The 16,626-nt window shown below is 41.5% G+C and overlaps 1 protein-coding gene across 4 annotated transcripts in view; it reads right to left on the bottom strand.

The window, feature by feature from the left end:
• Positions 1-1,821: 1,821 nt before the first annotated feature.
• Positions 1,822-16,626, bottom strand: part of AK5 (adenylate kinase 5) — a 204,352-nt gene continuing 189,547 nt past the window's right edge. For all 4 annotated transcript variants that reach the window (XM_019743342.3, XM_019743343.3, XM_088791211.1 and 1 more), the window contains one exon: positions 1,822-3,186. In XM_019743342.3, the coding sequence (XP_019598901.3) occupies positions 3,118-3,186 (69 nt within the window). In that variant the 3' untranslated portion in view covers positions 1,822-3,117. The remainder of the gene's footprint in view (positions 3,187-16,626) is intronic.

Raw genomic sequence — 16,626 nt, 5'->3', positions numbered from 1 at the left:
AGTTCATGTAGGTGATTAAGTGGATTTTTGAGAGTGGTGTCACATTTAGCTCCAGGGGACAGACACCATCCATGTCTGCCTGTATCCCTAGGGCCTGATTCTTAGTAGATTCTCAATAAATATTTTTTTGTCGTATGACCGATGTTTTGGTGAGTTACGTTTTTTCTCTAGGAAGGTAAGAGACACCTGTACCTGTGTGTCTGTGGGACCCGGAAGGGACTGAGGAATTCCATCCTGTCTTATCTGGAGGATGTGGCTCAGCCGTGGGTGGCTGAGAAGGTTTTGATTCTCTCTGGGACCCCAGATAGGCCTTGTATTTTGATTCTCAGCCATATTTTTAGACTCATGTAATGGAAAGCGCACTAGAGTGGAGACTCTGGGCCGTAGTCCCAATTGTGGAAGTGAAGCACTCAGTACATTTTGACAGAGAACCCCCTTTTGTTGAGCACTGAGATCTAGTAACTAATTTCCACGTATTCAACTTGTTCGTCCTCACAGCACCTCTGTGAGGTTGCTGTCATGACCTCCACTGTGTATTGTACAGAGGAGGAAACTAAGGTTCAGAGGATTTAAATGTCAGCTTTCAATAACTGCTAAGTGTGGGACTGAGGATACAAAGCCTTGCCCTTATGGAGCTTACTATCTAATGCAGAAGGCCAGCAATAAACATGTCAATGAAAAACATGTAATTTTAAGCAGAGATCAATGCTGTGAAAAAAATAATGCTTGAAGAGAAATGATGGGAGGATGGGGACCATTCTGTCATTTGAGGTGGAATAATCAAACGCCTCAAGGACCAGGGTAAAGACGAACACAGACTTAATTGGAGTGAGGGAATTAGGCTTGCGGATGGATAATGTGAGGGGAAGAGGTGGAAGGATAGCAACAACGGGACCCCGACGCAAACAAGAGCTGGCTTGTTCAGCAACATGAAGAGGCCAGTGTGGCTTGAGCCAGAGGAGCAAAAGGACAGTGGTCATTGACGGGGCGAGAGGGTCCAGGGCCAGACAGGTGAGGCCTCGAACGGAGACCATTGTCAAGCAGTTTGGATCATGTTCTGATGTCTTCTACATACACACAGGGTCTAATGCTGGGCAGAGACCTCTAAGGTCCCTGCCTGCTTTAAAATCCTGTGACTTTAAAGTGATGTCCTTTCATGCCATTCAAATTAGGAACGTGTTTTAGCAGTTCTGTAGAAGACTTGGTTTGCACCCCTACATACTCTGTAGGGGCAAAGCCATTTACCTCGGCTGATTTCTCTCAAGAGAGCAGGCAACTACAGTTTGCTGCCCTGCTGTCCCATGTCCCTCACCCATGCTTGTCAAAGCTGGTGAGGATGGACTGTGTTTGCCAACATGTGGTATGTGTTTAAAGAAGTCATTTTATGTTTTCTGGCACGACTGGTCATTTTCATTCTGTAACTTTTTTTCCCCCTAATTTGCTCAAATACTCCTTGTGCTCCCCTATAAAGTGTGTGACAACTTGGGGTAGTAATAAAGTATTTGACAACTGTGCGGAGTTGTAGGAACATGCCCCTTTTTGTTAATAGAGGCATAATTGTAACCAAAGAAATTTAATTTCGTTAGCAAACACTGACATTTCTGTTTAAGAATGGCTAAGAAGGAAATACGAAAATTACCATGTATCACGAATACACTGAGAGTTCTCTCTGTAATAGCTTCAAACTGATCTATGGCCAAAATTAAAACCATATGAGCATCTCGTAAATCTCAGCTATTACTGTGTTTGCTTTTAATTCTGTTTGGAATAAGGCTTCAAATGCTTTCCAGAATGATGTGAGTTACAAATAAATAGAAAAAGTTATCATGTGTTCCATTTACTTTATTCGTACATAGCCATTTCAAGAAAAAAAATGTTTTTAAAAATACAATTTTGTCCCAGAAATGGATTCTTCACTGCACAGCCATTGAAGAAAAAAAATCATGCAAACGAACTATGGTCTGTTGTAGTGACTGAATGGAGAAGATGCAGTTATTCCAGGAGAATATGTAAGAAGCTCTGGTTTTGGCAACTGATAGCACAAAAGAGAACCCAAACTTCACTGGCTTGATGCGAAGAAACAGTTTTACATTTGGGGAAGATAAGGTCTGCAAAGCCCTGAAAAAGGCCCAAGTGAAACAAATACAGCATGGGATCTGTTCAACGTTGTGCGCTGACATGCCCCTCTCACGTCCACATCAGTTTTGTTACTGTTAGTGTATTTTTTTTAATTTGCTTGGCAACAGTATTAAGTAAATTGGTGATCATTTAAAATCAAAAGTGTAAGTTGACATTAGTCCAGTGGATGCAATAATAAATCACCTCATGCTTTTAAATTACATTTCGTCATTGGTATTAATATAAAATTGCCAAAATACACCACCAGGTACAGAAGTGACGAGGGTAGACAATTTTCTCCAGTTTGTTCTCTTAGCCATTATGACAGTATTCCAAACTAGCCAGTTTCATTCAAAATGAATAGAGAGATGTTATTGGTAACTATCTGGGTTTTGCTGTCTTGGAAAAGCTATATAATTGCACGTTTTTTACTTATCAAATTGAATCAGATTTCTTAGCAATAGTTGGCATTGTCAAGCGAATCTCTCTGGCTCTGAGCTACTAGTGGATAAGACTTGAGCAAACAAAGAGACCATCACCAGAGGAAGATGCCCAGGCTTGGCCCCCACATTAAAGGCTTTCATCAGGAAGCAGCATGTAGATAGATCTTGGGGAGAGAGAGGCGAGTTAGGCATGCTAACTCCTATCTGATGAGAGCAGACCGAATGATAAGACTCTAGCAAGTCCTGAGGGCACAGCTGGCACGGACTGGTACTGCACCGCAGCCCACACACTAACTTAGCTCTGAGGTGTAACCTACTGATGGGAAAGGATGCGTGCTGAGTCCAGACAGCTGTCTGAATTAAGACAAAGAGGTTGGAGAACACCAAATACACCATGCATGATTTCCAGACACCTCTCAGGTCAGGCTGGGAAGCAAACAGCAATGTCAGGATTTGAGGGGGACACAAAAAGTTTAACCTGAAACATACTGTGTTAAGGTATGAACCTTTTCATATTTTTCTCTGTCTCCACTCACAACATAGTGCAATTTTGCCTTCAGAAAATAGAGTCAATAGCTGTACAGAGTTGAAGAAAAACTTCCTCTGGTGTCCCCTCTGCATTTACCTATATGTAAAAGAAAAAAAGAGAGTTATACTTAAGAAATGTTTGTAAATTTTTAATGAACTTTAAAGAAACGTTTAATAAAAAAATTCACCTGCTTGCAACTTGCTATACAGAATTTTAAAACACAAGACTCCAAAAACAACAAATGAAGAGTAGTTGTTCAAAAACTAAACGTTTAAATTAAAACGATGAGATACCACTACACACCTATTAGAAGGGCCAGAATCCAAAACACTGACAGCACCAAATGCTGATGAGAATGTGGAACAACAGGAAGGCTCATTCTTTGCTGATGGGAATACAAAATGGTGCAGCCACTTTGGAAGACAGTTTGGGAATTTCTTACAAAATTAAACATATTCTTACTATATGATCTAGCAGTTGCACTCCCTGGTATTTGCCCTAAGGAGTTGAAAACGTCCACACCAAAATCTGCACACAGTTGCTTATAGCAGCTTTATTCATAATCGCCAAACTGGGAAGCCACCAAGATGTCCTTCAGCAGGTGGATGAACATCGAGATAAAGGAATATTATTTAGCGCTCAAGAGAAATGAGCTATCAAGCCATGGAAAGATACGGAGGCATCTTAGATGCATATTACTAAATCAAAGAAGCCAATCTGAAAAGGTTACATACTATGTGACATTTTGAAAAAGGTAAGAACTATGGAGACAATCAAAAGACCGGGTTGTGAGGAGAGAGGAATGAATCGGTGGAACAGGATTTTTATGGCAGTGAAACTATGGTACTAATGATGGGTACATGTCATACGTTTGTCAGGACCCGCAGAAACTGGGCTCTTGGTGATACTGTGTTGATGTAGCCTTCATCAGTTGTAACATGTACTACTCTTGTATGGGATGTTGGTAGTGGGGGAGGCTCTGCGTGTTTAGGGATAAAAGAACTCTATGCTCAATTTTGCTGTGAACCGAAAACTGCTCTAAAAAATTAAAGGTTTACAACAAAAACTAGGTGTCCTGTTAAGGTAAAGTATTGCTAAGGGTCATGGAAAGACTGGACTTAATTAAAATGAGACTTGTGAGTGTTGGAACATTTGGAGCAGGGCAGAGGTTGGTGGGTGAGGGGGAGGGCTGTGGAGAAGAAAGAAAAGCTGGGACCTCCACTTGTAGGTGTGCTAAGGGCAGAGTCTGCTTGGAGCAGGATGCACCAGGGCAAGGAGCCAACAATAAAGGAAGTAGGGAGGGAGGGAGCTGATTTCCTGGGCATGGAGGCACTACCCTGTTTCCCCGAAAATAAGACCTAGCCAGACCATCTTGTATTAATTTTTGCTCCAAAAGATGCATTAGAGCTGATGGTCTGGCTAGGTCTTATTTTCGGGGATACACGGTACTACCCCTTTCTTAAAAATTCCTACTATCGTGCCAACCACTGAGCTCACCACATGTGTGCCATCCATAAAACTAGAGGCTTGGTGGTCCACGTAAGACTCCTGGGAAGGGAGAAGAGGGTAGTGAGCTTGCTAAAATACAGCTTTTTCAGGCTTCATCTCTAAAGGTTTTCATTTGGTAGGTTTGGGCTGAGCCTTCATCTGCATATTTAAAAAATTATCCAGATGATTTTAACGTGGACCATCTTGGACTACACTTTGAGGAACACAATGATTTTTTTCAACTCTCGTTTACTTTTGTTTGGGCAAACTAGTTTCAGTTTCACAACACTACGGAGTTCACTGATTCCAGAGGTAGAATGACTTCTCAAAACAAAACATTTAAATATCCCAGAAATTAGATACAACAGTGTTTATAGAATCACTGTTTGTAATAGCCCCAAACTAGAAAAATCTCAGACGTCCTATTGGCAGTAGATGGATAAACTGGCATAGTTACATAATGAATGCTAGCATGATGGGAAAAACAAAACAAAACTACAGCTACATTCAACAACACGGATTAATCACACAAAGTCGAGGGAACGAAATAAGTCTCAAAAGAATATGCATACTGCGTGATTCAATTTATATAGTTTAAAAACAAGCAAAGCTTAAGTTAGGGATTGATGCATAGGTGGCAAAATCATAAAGAGAAGCAAGGAAATGATTATAAAAGTCAGGATAGTGGTTACTTCCTGGGGAGAGGAAGGGAACAGATCAGGAGAAACACATGGGGAGCTGGGATTCTCTACTTTTTTACTTTCGTGGTGATTACACGGTGTTCATTTATAATTCTTTAAATTACATGTTACTTTTATGCATTCCTGCATGTATATCTCGCAATAAGGAAGAAATTAAAACAAATATTGAGGTCTCCTTAGCCCCATAAATGTGTCCTACGGATCCTCCAGGCTGGAGGCTGTTCTTCTGAGGGGGAAGGGACTTTGCCCCTGCATGTGTGGCCCTCACAGCACCTCACCTGTGTTGCTTTACCTCACCTTCCTTTTCCTTTCAACCAACACATTTCCTGGGTGTGAACAATGTGTTATGTGCTGGAGATACCAAGTTGAATAAAACACAACAGTCCTGCTCTCAAGAGCTCACAGTTCAACGAATTAATAGGAATTTACACTATTATGAGGTAACCATAGGAGCTAGAGATAAAAGAGTACCTTCACAATCTTGGGAGGGCACAGAAGCTTTCTGAGGAAAGGCATCATCATTTAAAACAATAAACTTGACCACTACTGACTAAAGCAGAAGTGCTTTTTACTTTTTTTTTTTAACTTATTTTTTTTTAAATCCCTTCCACTTTTCATTTCACTGCTGCCCTTGCTAGCTATCTTCCTTCTTCCCTCTCTCCTGCCCTCTATCCCCCAATCCATGCTTTCCTCACTGCGTACCCTCCCTTTCTAGCTCCTGCTCTCACTCTCCCTCTCCTCACTTTCCATTGTTCCATCCCCTGCGCCATCCCCAGCTCCCTCCCCTAGAAGTGCTTCTTAAACAATCAGGGAATTCTAACAATGGCCTTAGAAGACAGGCGGTGTTATCCCCATTTCACAGGTGATGAAACCTAGGCTGTGGAAGATGAATTGTATTTCCCAAGGTCATGCAGCTAAGTAAGTGTCACAGACCTGGTTCAAACCCATATCTCTGACTCCAAAGTCTTTGCACTTGTCGGCTATTCTACCACATCCACCAATTCAAAATGGCTGGATGGGTGAAGTTGGTGGGAGTGGCGACAGGTAAGCTAGAATGGTAGGCAGAGGTTGATTTAGAAAGAGGCTTGTATACTCTATTACGTGAAAATAATGGGGAGTCACAGAAGGGTTTTTAAGAAATGGGTTGATACGATCAAACACAGGTATGTAAAAATCTGTGATCAATACTTGTTTAATTGGAAAGAATTGCAAAAAGTTTGAAGCATAAGGCAAAGAGCACTGTATTAGGGGTGATGGTGCCTGGTACTGTCCCTAGTGAGCTAGGGCTTGGACTAGCCCCTCATCCTCTTGGGGCCTCAGCCATTCATACAGCTGACTGACACTTTTATAGGTCAAGTAAGTTCTCTGTCCCAGTACCCAGTGCGTTGTTCCTGGCACAAACACTTCCCAAAGTCCACTTTAGATCTCCCCCAGAAGAGGAGGCTAATTAGATGAGGGATTGACCCCGTTACCTTCTACTTCGTCTGCATGTAAGTATTCTTATAATTACCTAGTGGAGGGCCTATGGGACTCAAAAGTGGGTGATAACCTTTGCTTCATTTGGACAAACACCAACTATATTCTGGAACCTCTCCAGTCCTCACAAGGTGGTTGACACTCTGCAGGTTCCCTCTTTGTTCTGCAGTGTCTTGCTGAACTGTACTGGTTCCTTGCATTGAACTGACTTAACATGCCCTTTCCTAACTAGGCCTGAAATGCATCCCTCCTCCAACATATTCTCTAACCAGTACTACTCAACTCTCCTCAACCTTACATGCTTTTCTAAATTTATCTTCCTTCCGAAAGAAACCCACACCTGTATTTCCCATTCTTATCTCATAATAGTGATCATATCTCTATTAACACTGATAAATTATTAGTACAAAAAAATTTTTTTTGAAGAACATTGATTATGTCCTATTTTTCTGCATTGTAACTGATATCCTGGTGTTTGAACGTAATGCCAGTGTTGGGTTCACGTAATTTGGTCTGACCATTATCCAGAATTTCTTTTAGACTCTGGTGGAAACGTTGATTACAACCCTTCAGTCCATTGTCTTTCCTTCCCTCTTTTATCATCAGAATGAACCAATGGCTCTTTCAACACAAACAACTGGTCGTAATTCACGGTGATGTTGAACTTTTCACTTCTTGGCCATATATAACCCCCCCATTGTCCCACATCTACACACCCAGCTAGATGGTAGCTCTGTGAGGGTAAGGTCATGTTCAGCACTGTACCCTCAGTTCCTGGCTCTAGATAGTAGGCAAAGAAAAGCCGAGTGAAAGAATGTATTCTCATTTCCTTATTCCCTCTTCCCTCTCCTCACAGAATCGAGCTGGTGTGGGGCAGAAATACACGGTAGGAGCTCATTTTCTGACCCACAATCTGGACTTCAAGAAAGGATATGGCGTTTTCTCTTATATAAACTAGGCAACTTAGTTTCAGAAATAAGGGATAATGTGTGCAAGCACCTGAAGGGTGATACTTGTTTTCTGAGGACTGGGAGGTGGAGGGCTTTAGCTGGACCATTTCCTGCTTCTGTTTCCATCTAAAACCAAACTCCTCATTTTGCTTTGTGGCTGAAATACAGGGATTTATTAATTTAATTAAAAGGAAGCTTGTCATTGCTGCCCAGCCAGACTCGGTGTGATGTGTGGAACCCAGGGACGTGAGGAGATATAAAGACAAATCAAATAATCAGGCTTTCTAGATGGAAAAAGCAGCCTTTGACTTGAGTGAGTAGGCGTAGGAAATCTATGAAGCTATCTGGGGTCCTCATTAGGGCCCAAGAAACAAAGTTCTGAGAACAAAATTCTAGAGGCAGTGAGGCAATTAACAAAAAATTATAGAAGGGGTGTGTGTGTGTGTGTGTGTGTGTGTGTGTGTGTGTGTGTGTTGCAAAAGGATGGATTGGATTTTTATGAAACAAAAGAGCCCAGCTGAAGCGGGTGGGACCAAAGCCTTCTCTGTTTACTCTCCAAATTTCTCCCTCTGTTCTTCACAGGTTACCTGGACATTTCCTGAATCTCAAAGTGTAGTCTCCCTGCTCATCTAATTCCCACTTGTAGAATATTTTAGGAGAACAATAAGTGGCTTTTACATTTTCATGTGTTACTGTGTAACGCAAAGGAAATGGAAAAAAGCCAGCTTACTCAGTACTTTTTAAGTTACAGGAACTATTCTCACCGCTTACAACTTTAGCTAATTTAAACCAGCTAACAAGGTGCTAGGGTTTAACATCCTTAGTGAACAGATAAGAATGGTGTGTAATTAGCATATTGATTGTTTTGAGTGAAGGGGATTCCCTCAGCAATTGTGCAAAATTAAAAATAAGGTGTCTTCCAACATACAGTAAGGTTTTGCTCTGTAATCAATGCTGACAATATTAATTTACAACAACCATCTTTTCCCATGAACAGGAAAAGTAAGATGTCCTTTACTCAAAAGAACTCCCGTTCGGAATCAGCAAAGCCAGAATGTGTGAGGTTTTAATGTATTTTAATTGAAAACTAGGTAAGTGGATTTGCTCTGACTTGAAGAACTTAACCATTTTTGGTCTGAGACTTGATATAGAATCATGCAGTAAGTGATGTCCTGATCGTATACAATTTTTTTTTTAAATAAAACAGCTAAAAGCCGATGAACAGGAAATGTGATTAAATTTCCGAATTTTCACCTGACTTCTCGGAGAGCAGTCAGTGATGATATTTCCGATCAGTCAGTGGAACATATTACTAAATGAGGAAAGTGGTCACCACACTTTGGGAATTGCACATTTTGTCTACTCTTCCTCTTTAATTCTGTGAATTTGAAACCATTAAAACAGTTGGCTGGTTCCAACACTGTCCAGATCCAGTTGTGTTTTTTCTGAGTTTTCCCACACTGTTCAAAACATTGCCTGAGTTTTACTTTTGTTTTTCATATCTTGGCGCCACGGGGCTTCTGGGACAAACCAAGCTGTCACAAAGTGTTTTATGATTACTGCGTGTGCAACCAAAGTTCTTCCTCTTCTAATCTTGTCCTCTGTTAAGAGGACCAGACCCTCACAGCGCAGGAACCCTCCCTGCCAGAGGAAAGCAGCAGAGGCTCAGCCGAGGCAAAGCCCTTCAGAGGCAGCACCTGTGTCCCATCTGGGGACAAGCATTAGTTGAAATTTTTTTAAGTTAGGGTTATGTAAAGACTGCTCCTGGGGAGTCAGCATTTCACATGTCCGGTCAGGCCACGTATTTCTCCTCATCCTCAAGGCCATAGAAAGCAGGACTACATATACCTTTACTTTAGAGAACATTAAGGACAAGCTTTAGCAACAACTGGAGAATGATTTATAATCTGCACTTTTATGGCTTCTCTATACACAGGACTTCCCAAAGGACAAGCAGTTCCTCCATTTAAAATGTTACATGCTACTGCCTTTCCTTCTTTCTCCTCTTCCTCCCAATTCTGTCTGAAATTTAAGTTTGACAACAGATATGAAAAATCTATCCTTTCTCAAAGTGACTTTCCTAAAACACATCTGATCAGTCATTCCCTGTTTAAAATGGTTCCCTCCATTATCTGCAGTATTTAGTACACACTTTCTAGGCAAGTCTAGAACTGTGTTATCCAATGTAGCAGCCACAGGTGCCGTCTAAACACTAGACTGGTGGCTAGTACAGCTGAGGAATGGAATTTTTAATGTTATATAATTAAAATTGGCCTAACTTTTAAAACTGGTATTTGATTCCATGATTAGAAAATTCAGTTATATTGGAACAACTTGGGTATGTGAAATCTACCTTTTCAACCATAAATTTTATGAAATACAAATACAATTCTAGATTTTTGATGAAAATTTAGCATGTTAGAGATACATTTAAGTACCAGATTTTGAAGACATATTAAAAAAGACTGTAAAAGTATCTCAATAATTTTTATATTGATTACATGTTGAAATGATAATACTTAGAATATATTAGGTTAAATAACATATTGCTAAATTAATTTCACATGTTGCTTTTTAATTTATTTGTTATTAATGTGACTACTGAAATATTTTAAATTACATATGTGGCCCACATTGGACAATGTTGGTCTAGAAAATTCATTGAATGAGGGAGGAATGAATGAATGAATGAATGATTTAGACTGGATTCAAGGCTCTTCACAGTCTTGCCTCAACCTTGCTTTTTTATTTTTTTAATTAAATATTTTTTTTTTATTGGGGAACAGCGTGCTTCTCCAGGGCCCATCAGCTCCAAGTCGTTGTCCTTCAATCTAGTGGAGAGCGCAGCTCAGCTCCAAGTCCAGTTGCCGTTTTCAATCTCTAGATGCAGGGGGCACAGCCCACCATCCCATGTGGGAATTGAACCAGCAACCCTGTTGTCCAGAGCTTGTGTTCTAATCAACTGAGCCATCTGGCCACCCTCAACCTTGCTTTTCTCAGTCCAGTCTCCCACTACTTTCGTTCATCTGTAAGTCACTACACCTTGTGCTAACACTATTGGGCTCTTTTACGTGTCAGTGCTGTGTCCCCTCTCCATCTGAGAGGGCTAAGAACTTGTACTTATCCTTTAGGACCCAGCTAAGATGTCCTCTTTTCTCTGAAACTTTTACCCACCTTTATAGGCTCAAGCTCTGTGTTTCAAAAGACCTGGAACATTCTGTGAATCCTTGCTGTGCGTGAAGAGTTTCATAGATTTCTTTTCCTCTTTGAATTCCCAGCATTATGCATCATGGCTCGCATATTGAAGATGCCCCCTAAATGTCTGACTATGCCAAGGACCTTAGATGGAATAGAACCAATTCTCTGCTGTGGAATCCATGGCAATGGCTCCTGGAGAGGTTTTGAGTTAAAGTGACCCCAGTTAAGGCACTGAGCTGAGATTGGCCAAGGCAAAACCCACCATGTGATTAAAGCGACCACAGAGGAAGAAAATCAAGAATGTGCACGGAAGAGAAGAAAGGTCTGGAGTTCTTTCCTGCCTGCTGTTCTGGGGGGATACAAACAATCCCTGAGCACAACTCATTTCAACAGGACCACAGGGGTGCAAAGACTATTGTACTGAATGTAAAGCTCTTTTCAGGGAATCTAGTCAAGGCCTGCCAATCGGGAAGGGAGGGGGTGGCAAAAAGACTATTTCAAGCAGAGTCATAAAAATGCGTTTCATAGGAGTCTCAGAGACGGAAGATTTATGCCTCCTTTGTCAAATGAGAGGACAGAACCTTAGGGCTCCTCAAAGTCCCATTCTCCTTCATGCACCTTTCTTTCTACTGGCAGGGTGGAGGGATGGTTGTCTCAGATCTAGGCTGTGAGTGGAGCTCAACCCCTGGGAGTTCCAGATTGAATCCTGAGAGGCTTCAGACCCAGAACTGAGAAGTGAACTAAGCGGAGGTGGGGCATTGACAAAAGAGGCCAAACAGCCAGGAACTAGGAAATCCCTGAGTTTTTCTATATCCAAAGACTCATCTCAGGGCAATGTGCAGAGAAAGGGAAGTGGAAACACATGGGTTTAAAAAAGACCTCTGCTGACCATAGCTCAGCAGTCTCTCCACTAGAAACAAAAGCCTAAACAAGGATGTTTATTTACTGCATAGTTGTTAGTACTAGACAAATACAACCAAACTGGAAATAAACTGATTGAATAAACTATAGAATATCCATATTATAGAATATTACATAACTATTAAAAAGAACACATTATTGTGATATGTATTGACTTCCAGATGTTTCAGAGAAATGTGTACAGGGTGGTAGTATTTTTATGAAATCAGAGCTGTCCACCACATGGGTGTGTGTGTGTGTTTATACAGGGTAGATAGGTCCGGGTGAGAGAGGGGAGGGGCGGGGGAGAGGGGGCTGGAAAGATACATAAACTGCTCACACTGGTTATTGGAGGGGAGCGAGGTTGGAAGGTGCATCGTTAGCTCTTTTTATTTTTTAGTTTTTTATAGTATAGATACTTTCCATTTATGATAGTGAACTTTTATTACTTTAGTAATTTCAAAAAAAATCCTTTGAAATAAATCTAATCCCAGCCACCAATATCAACACAACAATTTTAACACAACTCGGACCATTGAATCACCTGCTAATGCTCTCCTATATTTAGCTTATTTGATCTTCAGAGAATCTCAAGGGCAATTCCTCCTACTCCCTTACCTTCTGGGGCATGGGGATCTGGCAAGCATTCCTTGATATAGCCCTCTCCTAAATTCCCACTAAAATTCCCATGGAGATCCAGAAAAAGATAATAGTCACAGGCATTCTGATAAATTGGATTGTTACCTATTGCCAATGGAACGAGATTCCATCATCTGATCCTGACTTAGAAAATGACCAGAAAAGCAGGCATCTGTCCCATTCTGCTATGTTGCCACGACTTTCAAAGGCAAGAGCTGTTCTCCCTATGCCTCACCAGGACGTCTTTTTCTATGTCTAATTTAAGACTGTATTACCAAAAGAACAACTGAGGAGAGAGGGGGACTCTTCCCAAACTATCAATCCTGGTGCAGAAGGGGCAAGCAAGAAGAGCCCCGGGAGGAATTGTATCCAGGGGCCTCAGGGGACCCTGCTCAGCAAGCCTCAGCCCCGAAATCCCACATGAGGGGAGGAGGAGCTGTGCCTTCCAGTGTAAGGGCTGAGTGTGAGCAGTTTTGAATAAACAAGGGCATGATTAATGATCCTCTGCCCCTCCTGTGGGTCTGGAGAGTCCCCTCCCCCTCCACCCTCGAGTTGAAGAACGTGGCACATTATAGTTTCCAAAGGTGGCTGCAACAATCTGTCCCACCCCACATCCTCTTCTGAATGAGATCTTGCCATTCACCCATCAAGCGATGAAGCATAATCACCCTCCCCTTGAACCTGGGCTGGCTTTAGTGGCATTTTTGTAACCAGTAGAATGCAGTAGAAACGAGGCTGTGTGACTTCCTGGGCTAGGTCAGAAGAAGTCTTGCATCTACTGCCTTGGTCTCTTGGAACATTTACTCCCTGGAGGCTCTCTTGGGAGGCCACTTTTGGAACCCAGGAGCAATGCTGGGAGAAGTACAAGCCATTCTAGAGAGGCCACATGTAGTTGCTCTGGTTGACAGTTGCAGGTAAGTCATCCCAGCCCAGGCACCAGACATGTGTACAAGGATTGGTCTTTGAAGTAGAGACAGTGGCCCTCGTTGTGAGGGCCCCCAGCTGTGGACTCATCCCAGCTGAGGCCCCAAACACCGTGGAGCAGAGAGAAGCCATCCCCCCTGTGCTTTTTCCAAATTCCTGATGCACAGAAGCCACAAGTATCAAATAATGGTGGTTGTTTTATGCCACTAAATTTTGGGTGGTTTGTTATACGACTGGAATAGAAGATAAGAGTAAACTTAAGACAAACTGAGGTTTCTGAGGAAATCAGCTACAAAAAAGACAAAAGGCACACCATTCCAGTGACTCGGGAGATAAGAAGACCTCTGAAAATCACAAAATATAAAAACTAGAAAAATTTTAAGTAAAATTTTTTGAATCCTCAACAATAAATATTTGAGTCCCTTTTTCCCCCTTGCACCAGGCACGGTGCAACACACTGGGGGTCACGCTGTGCACAAGACAGAAATAATTCTTCCCACCGGAGAATTTACTTTTTATTGGTAGATACAGAAAAGTAAAGAAGTAATTGTAACCAATCATGATAAACACAAAGATGGAGAAAGAAATAGTGCTGTAAGGCTACAGAGGCGGGACAATTAATGCATACTGTTGCTAGTTTAAACAGCATGTGAGACGTGATTGCTCTGAAATAGGAGCAGAAAGTCATGAAGTGAGAACAGGCTTAGACTGAAAAGGCAATGGCATGAGATGGAAAAAGTATGCTAAGATAAATAAAACTACACGTGAGAATTAAAATCAATGTCAGTAGCTAAAGAACAGGAATGAGGGTGTGAAAAATTGAATTGGTAATGTGGAAAACAAATCTGGGATTTTCCCCTAGAATGTAGCTAGCAAAAAATGAAAATAGTGGAGTGGGTTATATAACTGTGCTCTCCAATGCGGAAGGCACTGTCACATGTTGCTGTTGAGCACTTGACATGTGGCTACTCTGAATTGAGATGTGCTGTCAGTATAAAATACACATCAGATTTCAAAGACTTGATAAAATTAGTGTCACCTATTCCTTTTTACTTTTTAAAATGTGGCTACTAGAAAATTTAAAATTACATAAGCGGCTCACCTTATATTTCTAGTGGACAGAGCTGGTATGAAGGAAGAGAGTGAGATCCAAGAATTTTGTGTTTTTGAGGAATTTTGAGGAAAAACAAGGAACAGTGGTACATAAAAAATAATCAAAGAATAACTAGTTATTCTTTGAAACTTTCTTGAGTTAAAAACAATATGCCTATGCCAGTGAAAACTCAGTGAAAGCAGACTTAGATCTGGACACAACTTTTGAAATGCATGGAAAAATTTTTAAAAAAATTTTTAAAGATACCAGTTGCAAAAAAGTTTACTTCCAAATTTGTCTCTGCCTTTCCTCCACAATACTTAATGCTTGAAAACAGTGGAGTAATGTTTACTGACTTTACATCAAAAAATATTATGACCTAAATTTTATATCCAGTGGAACTGTCATTTGTATGTAAAGCCCCTATAATGACATTCTCATATAGTCACAGATAAATTGAACTGAAAATTAGTTGGAGTTACTTTAGCCAATGGAAAGAAAAATAAAAATTAAGAATTCAAGTATAGAGAGTTCAAGATATAAAAGTAATTTGGGGGTTTTCTTTTACAGTCTAACACAATTAGACTTCAAACTTAGGAATTTAGTTGATAAGGGTTATCAACTGGATTTTGCATCCAAGGGGTGAAATTTGACCTTACGGTGTCTTTTGCTTCTACTCTTTCATGGTCATACCAAGAACTGCATTTCGCATTCTTTATTCCTCAGTTCACAGGAAGTCTCCTGCCAGGTTAGATGACTACCCAGAACAACAATGGGTACTGTTGTATGTCAGGACTTACTAAAAATGGCTAACCTATTTATGAAGTTCGGACACTGCAGCAGAAGAATTGCTGACCAAAAACTTATTTTCCTTTTTACAAAAGCAGAGTTGCCAAGGAACTTGATTTTCTGCATCTGTAAAATGCATGTTTAATGAGTCCTTGGCCTCTCTTTTTATTTTTCTTTAATGATTAAGACTAATAAGTAACCCAGGGACTTTTTACTCTGATATGCTACGTTTCAATTATTTTTTCAATAACAAATTATCTCACTCTGGGGAAAAAAGGCTTCCTTTTATGGGTCACTGCTAGTGAATTGGGTCTGACTGGGGCACTGCTGTGTTGAGGAAGTTTCAACAGTGACCCTGAGGCAGCGTCCAGAGTGGATAGGAAAGAAGTGCCACAACTGGTTACTATCCTCAGTGCAAGGAGAGACGGAATGGAGAAAAGTTCTGTTCTAACTCTTTCTCAGATGCAGAGTGAGGCTGGCTTTATGAGGGGTTGAGGTGGGGGGGAAACAGCTGGAAACTTAGGGGATCTATTTGTATCACCTATACCTCTATCCCTTGGTTTGTTACAAGAAGTTCTAACATTATTTTATGATGATGGCATAATAAGGACATAAGGAAAAAGGCAGTGACTGTATGAATTCTGCTTTGCTTTTTTATCACCTTTGTTTGAAATTTCATTGCACTTTTTCTGGCTAGCTGGTGGCCCAAAAGGCGGACTGTCATTAGGCAGTGGTGTCAGCTAATGGATTCACCATAAGCATAACTGGCCACGCTGAAGCCTGAAGGAAGTGCTTGTGGAGGGTGGTCTCTTTCTGGGCTGGACCACGGTATGGCTCTAATTTCTAAGTAAGTCTCACTGAGCTGCTGTTTGTCTCACTTGCATCTTGAATTGCATTCACCAGCCCCACCTAGTTTTAAGAAAACTCCTTACATGATTTGGGAGCCCACGTGGATGGTGAACAGCCCTGCTTTGGGCTCAGTAAACCAATGCGAAAGGGAGGAGGTGCTAACAATCCAAGAACATCACGGGAACAAGACACAAATTGTCACTTGGAATCAGGGGAAGATTAAGCTGTTGAGAGAAGACCAGGCAGGAGCCCACAGGCCAGAGAGCACAAAGGGACAGAGACTTTCCCTTTCTCTAGTGGAAAAAAATAAGCTTGTCCCTCCCTCTCTCCTGCTTCCCCTCCATTCCCCCTTCTGTAGCCTGAGCCGCTGGCAACTCCCCCCACACCCATGGAACACCTGCAAACAATTCTCACCTCCTGGGCCCAGCACTCTGCCCTCCCAGTCTCTCTGTGAGGTGGGAGGGAAGCTTGCTCATTTCCACAGGAGGCTGTGTGTTGGTAGAGGACAGCCCTGGGCAGAGGCAGTGGG

The sequence above is a fragment of the Rhinolophus sinicus genome, chromosome 14 (assembly GCF_057876585.1).
Source record: "Rhinolophus sinicus isolate RSI-liver-muscle chromosome 14, RSI-T2T, whole genome shotgun sequence".
In the NCBI taxonomy this organism is placed as follows: domain Eukaryota; kingdom Metazoa; phylum Chordata; class Mammalia; order Chiroptera; family Rhinolophidae; genus Rhinolophus; species Rhinolophus sinicus.
The sequence above is the reverse complement of the archived record's forward strand: the minus strand, read 5'-3'. Positions and strand labels throughout refer to the sequence as shown.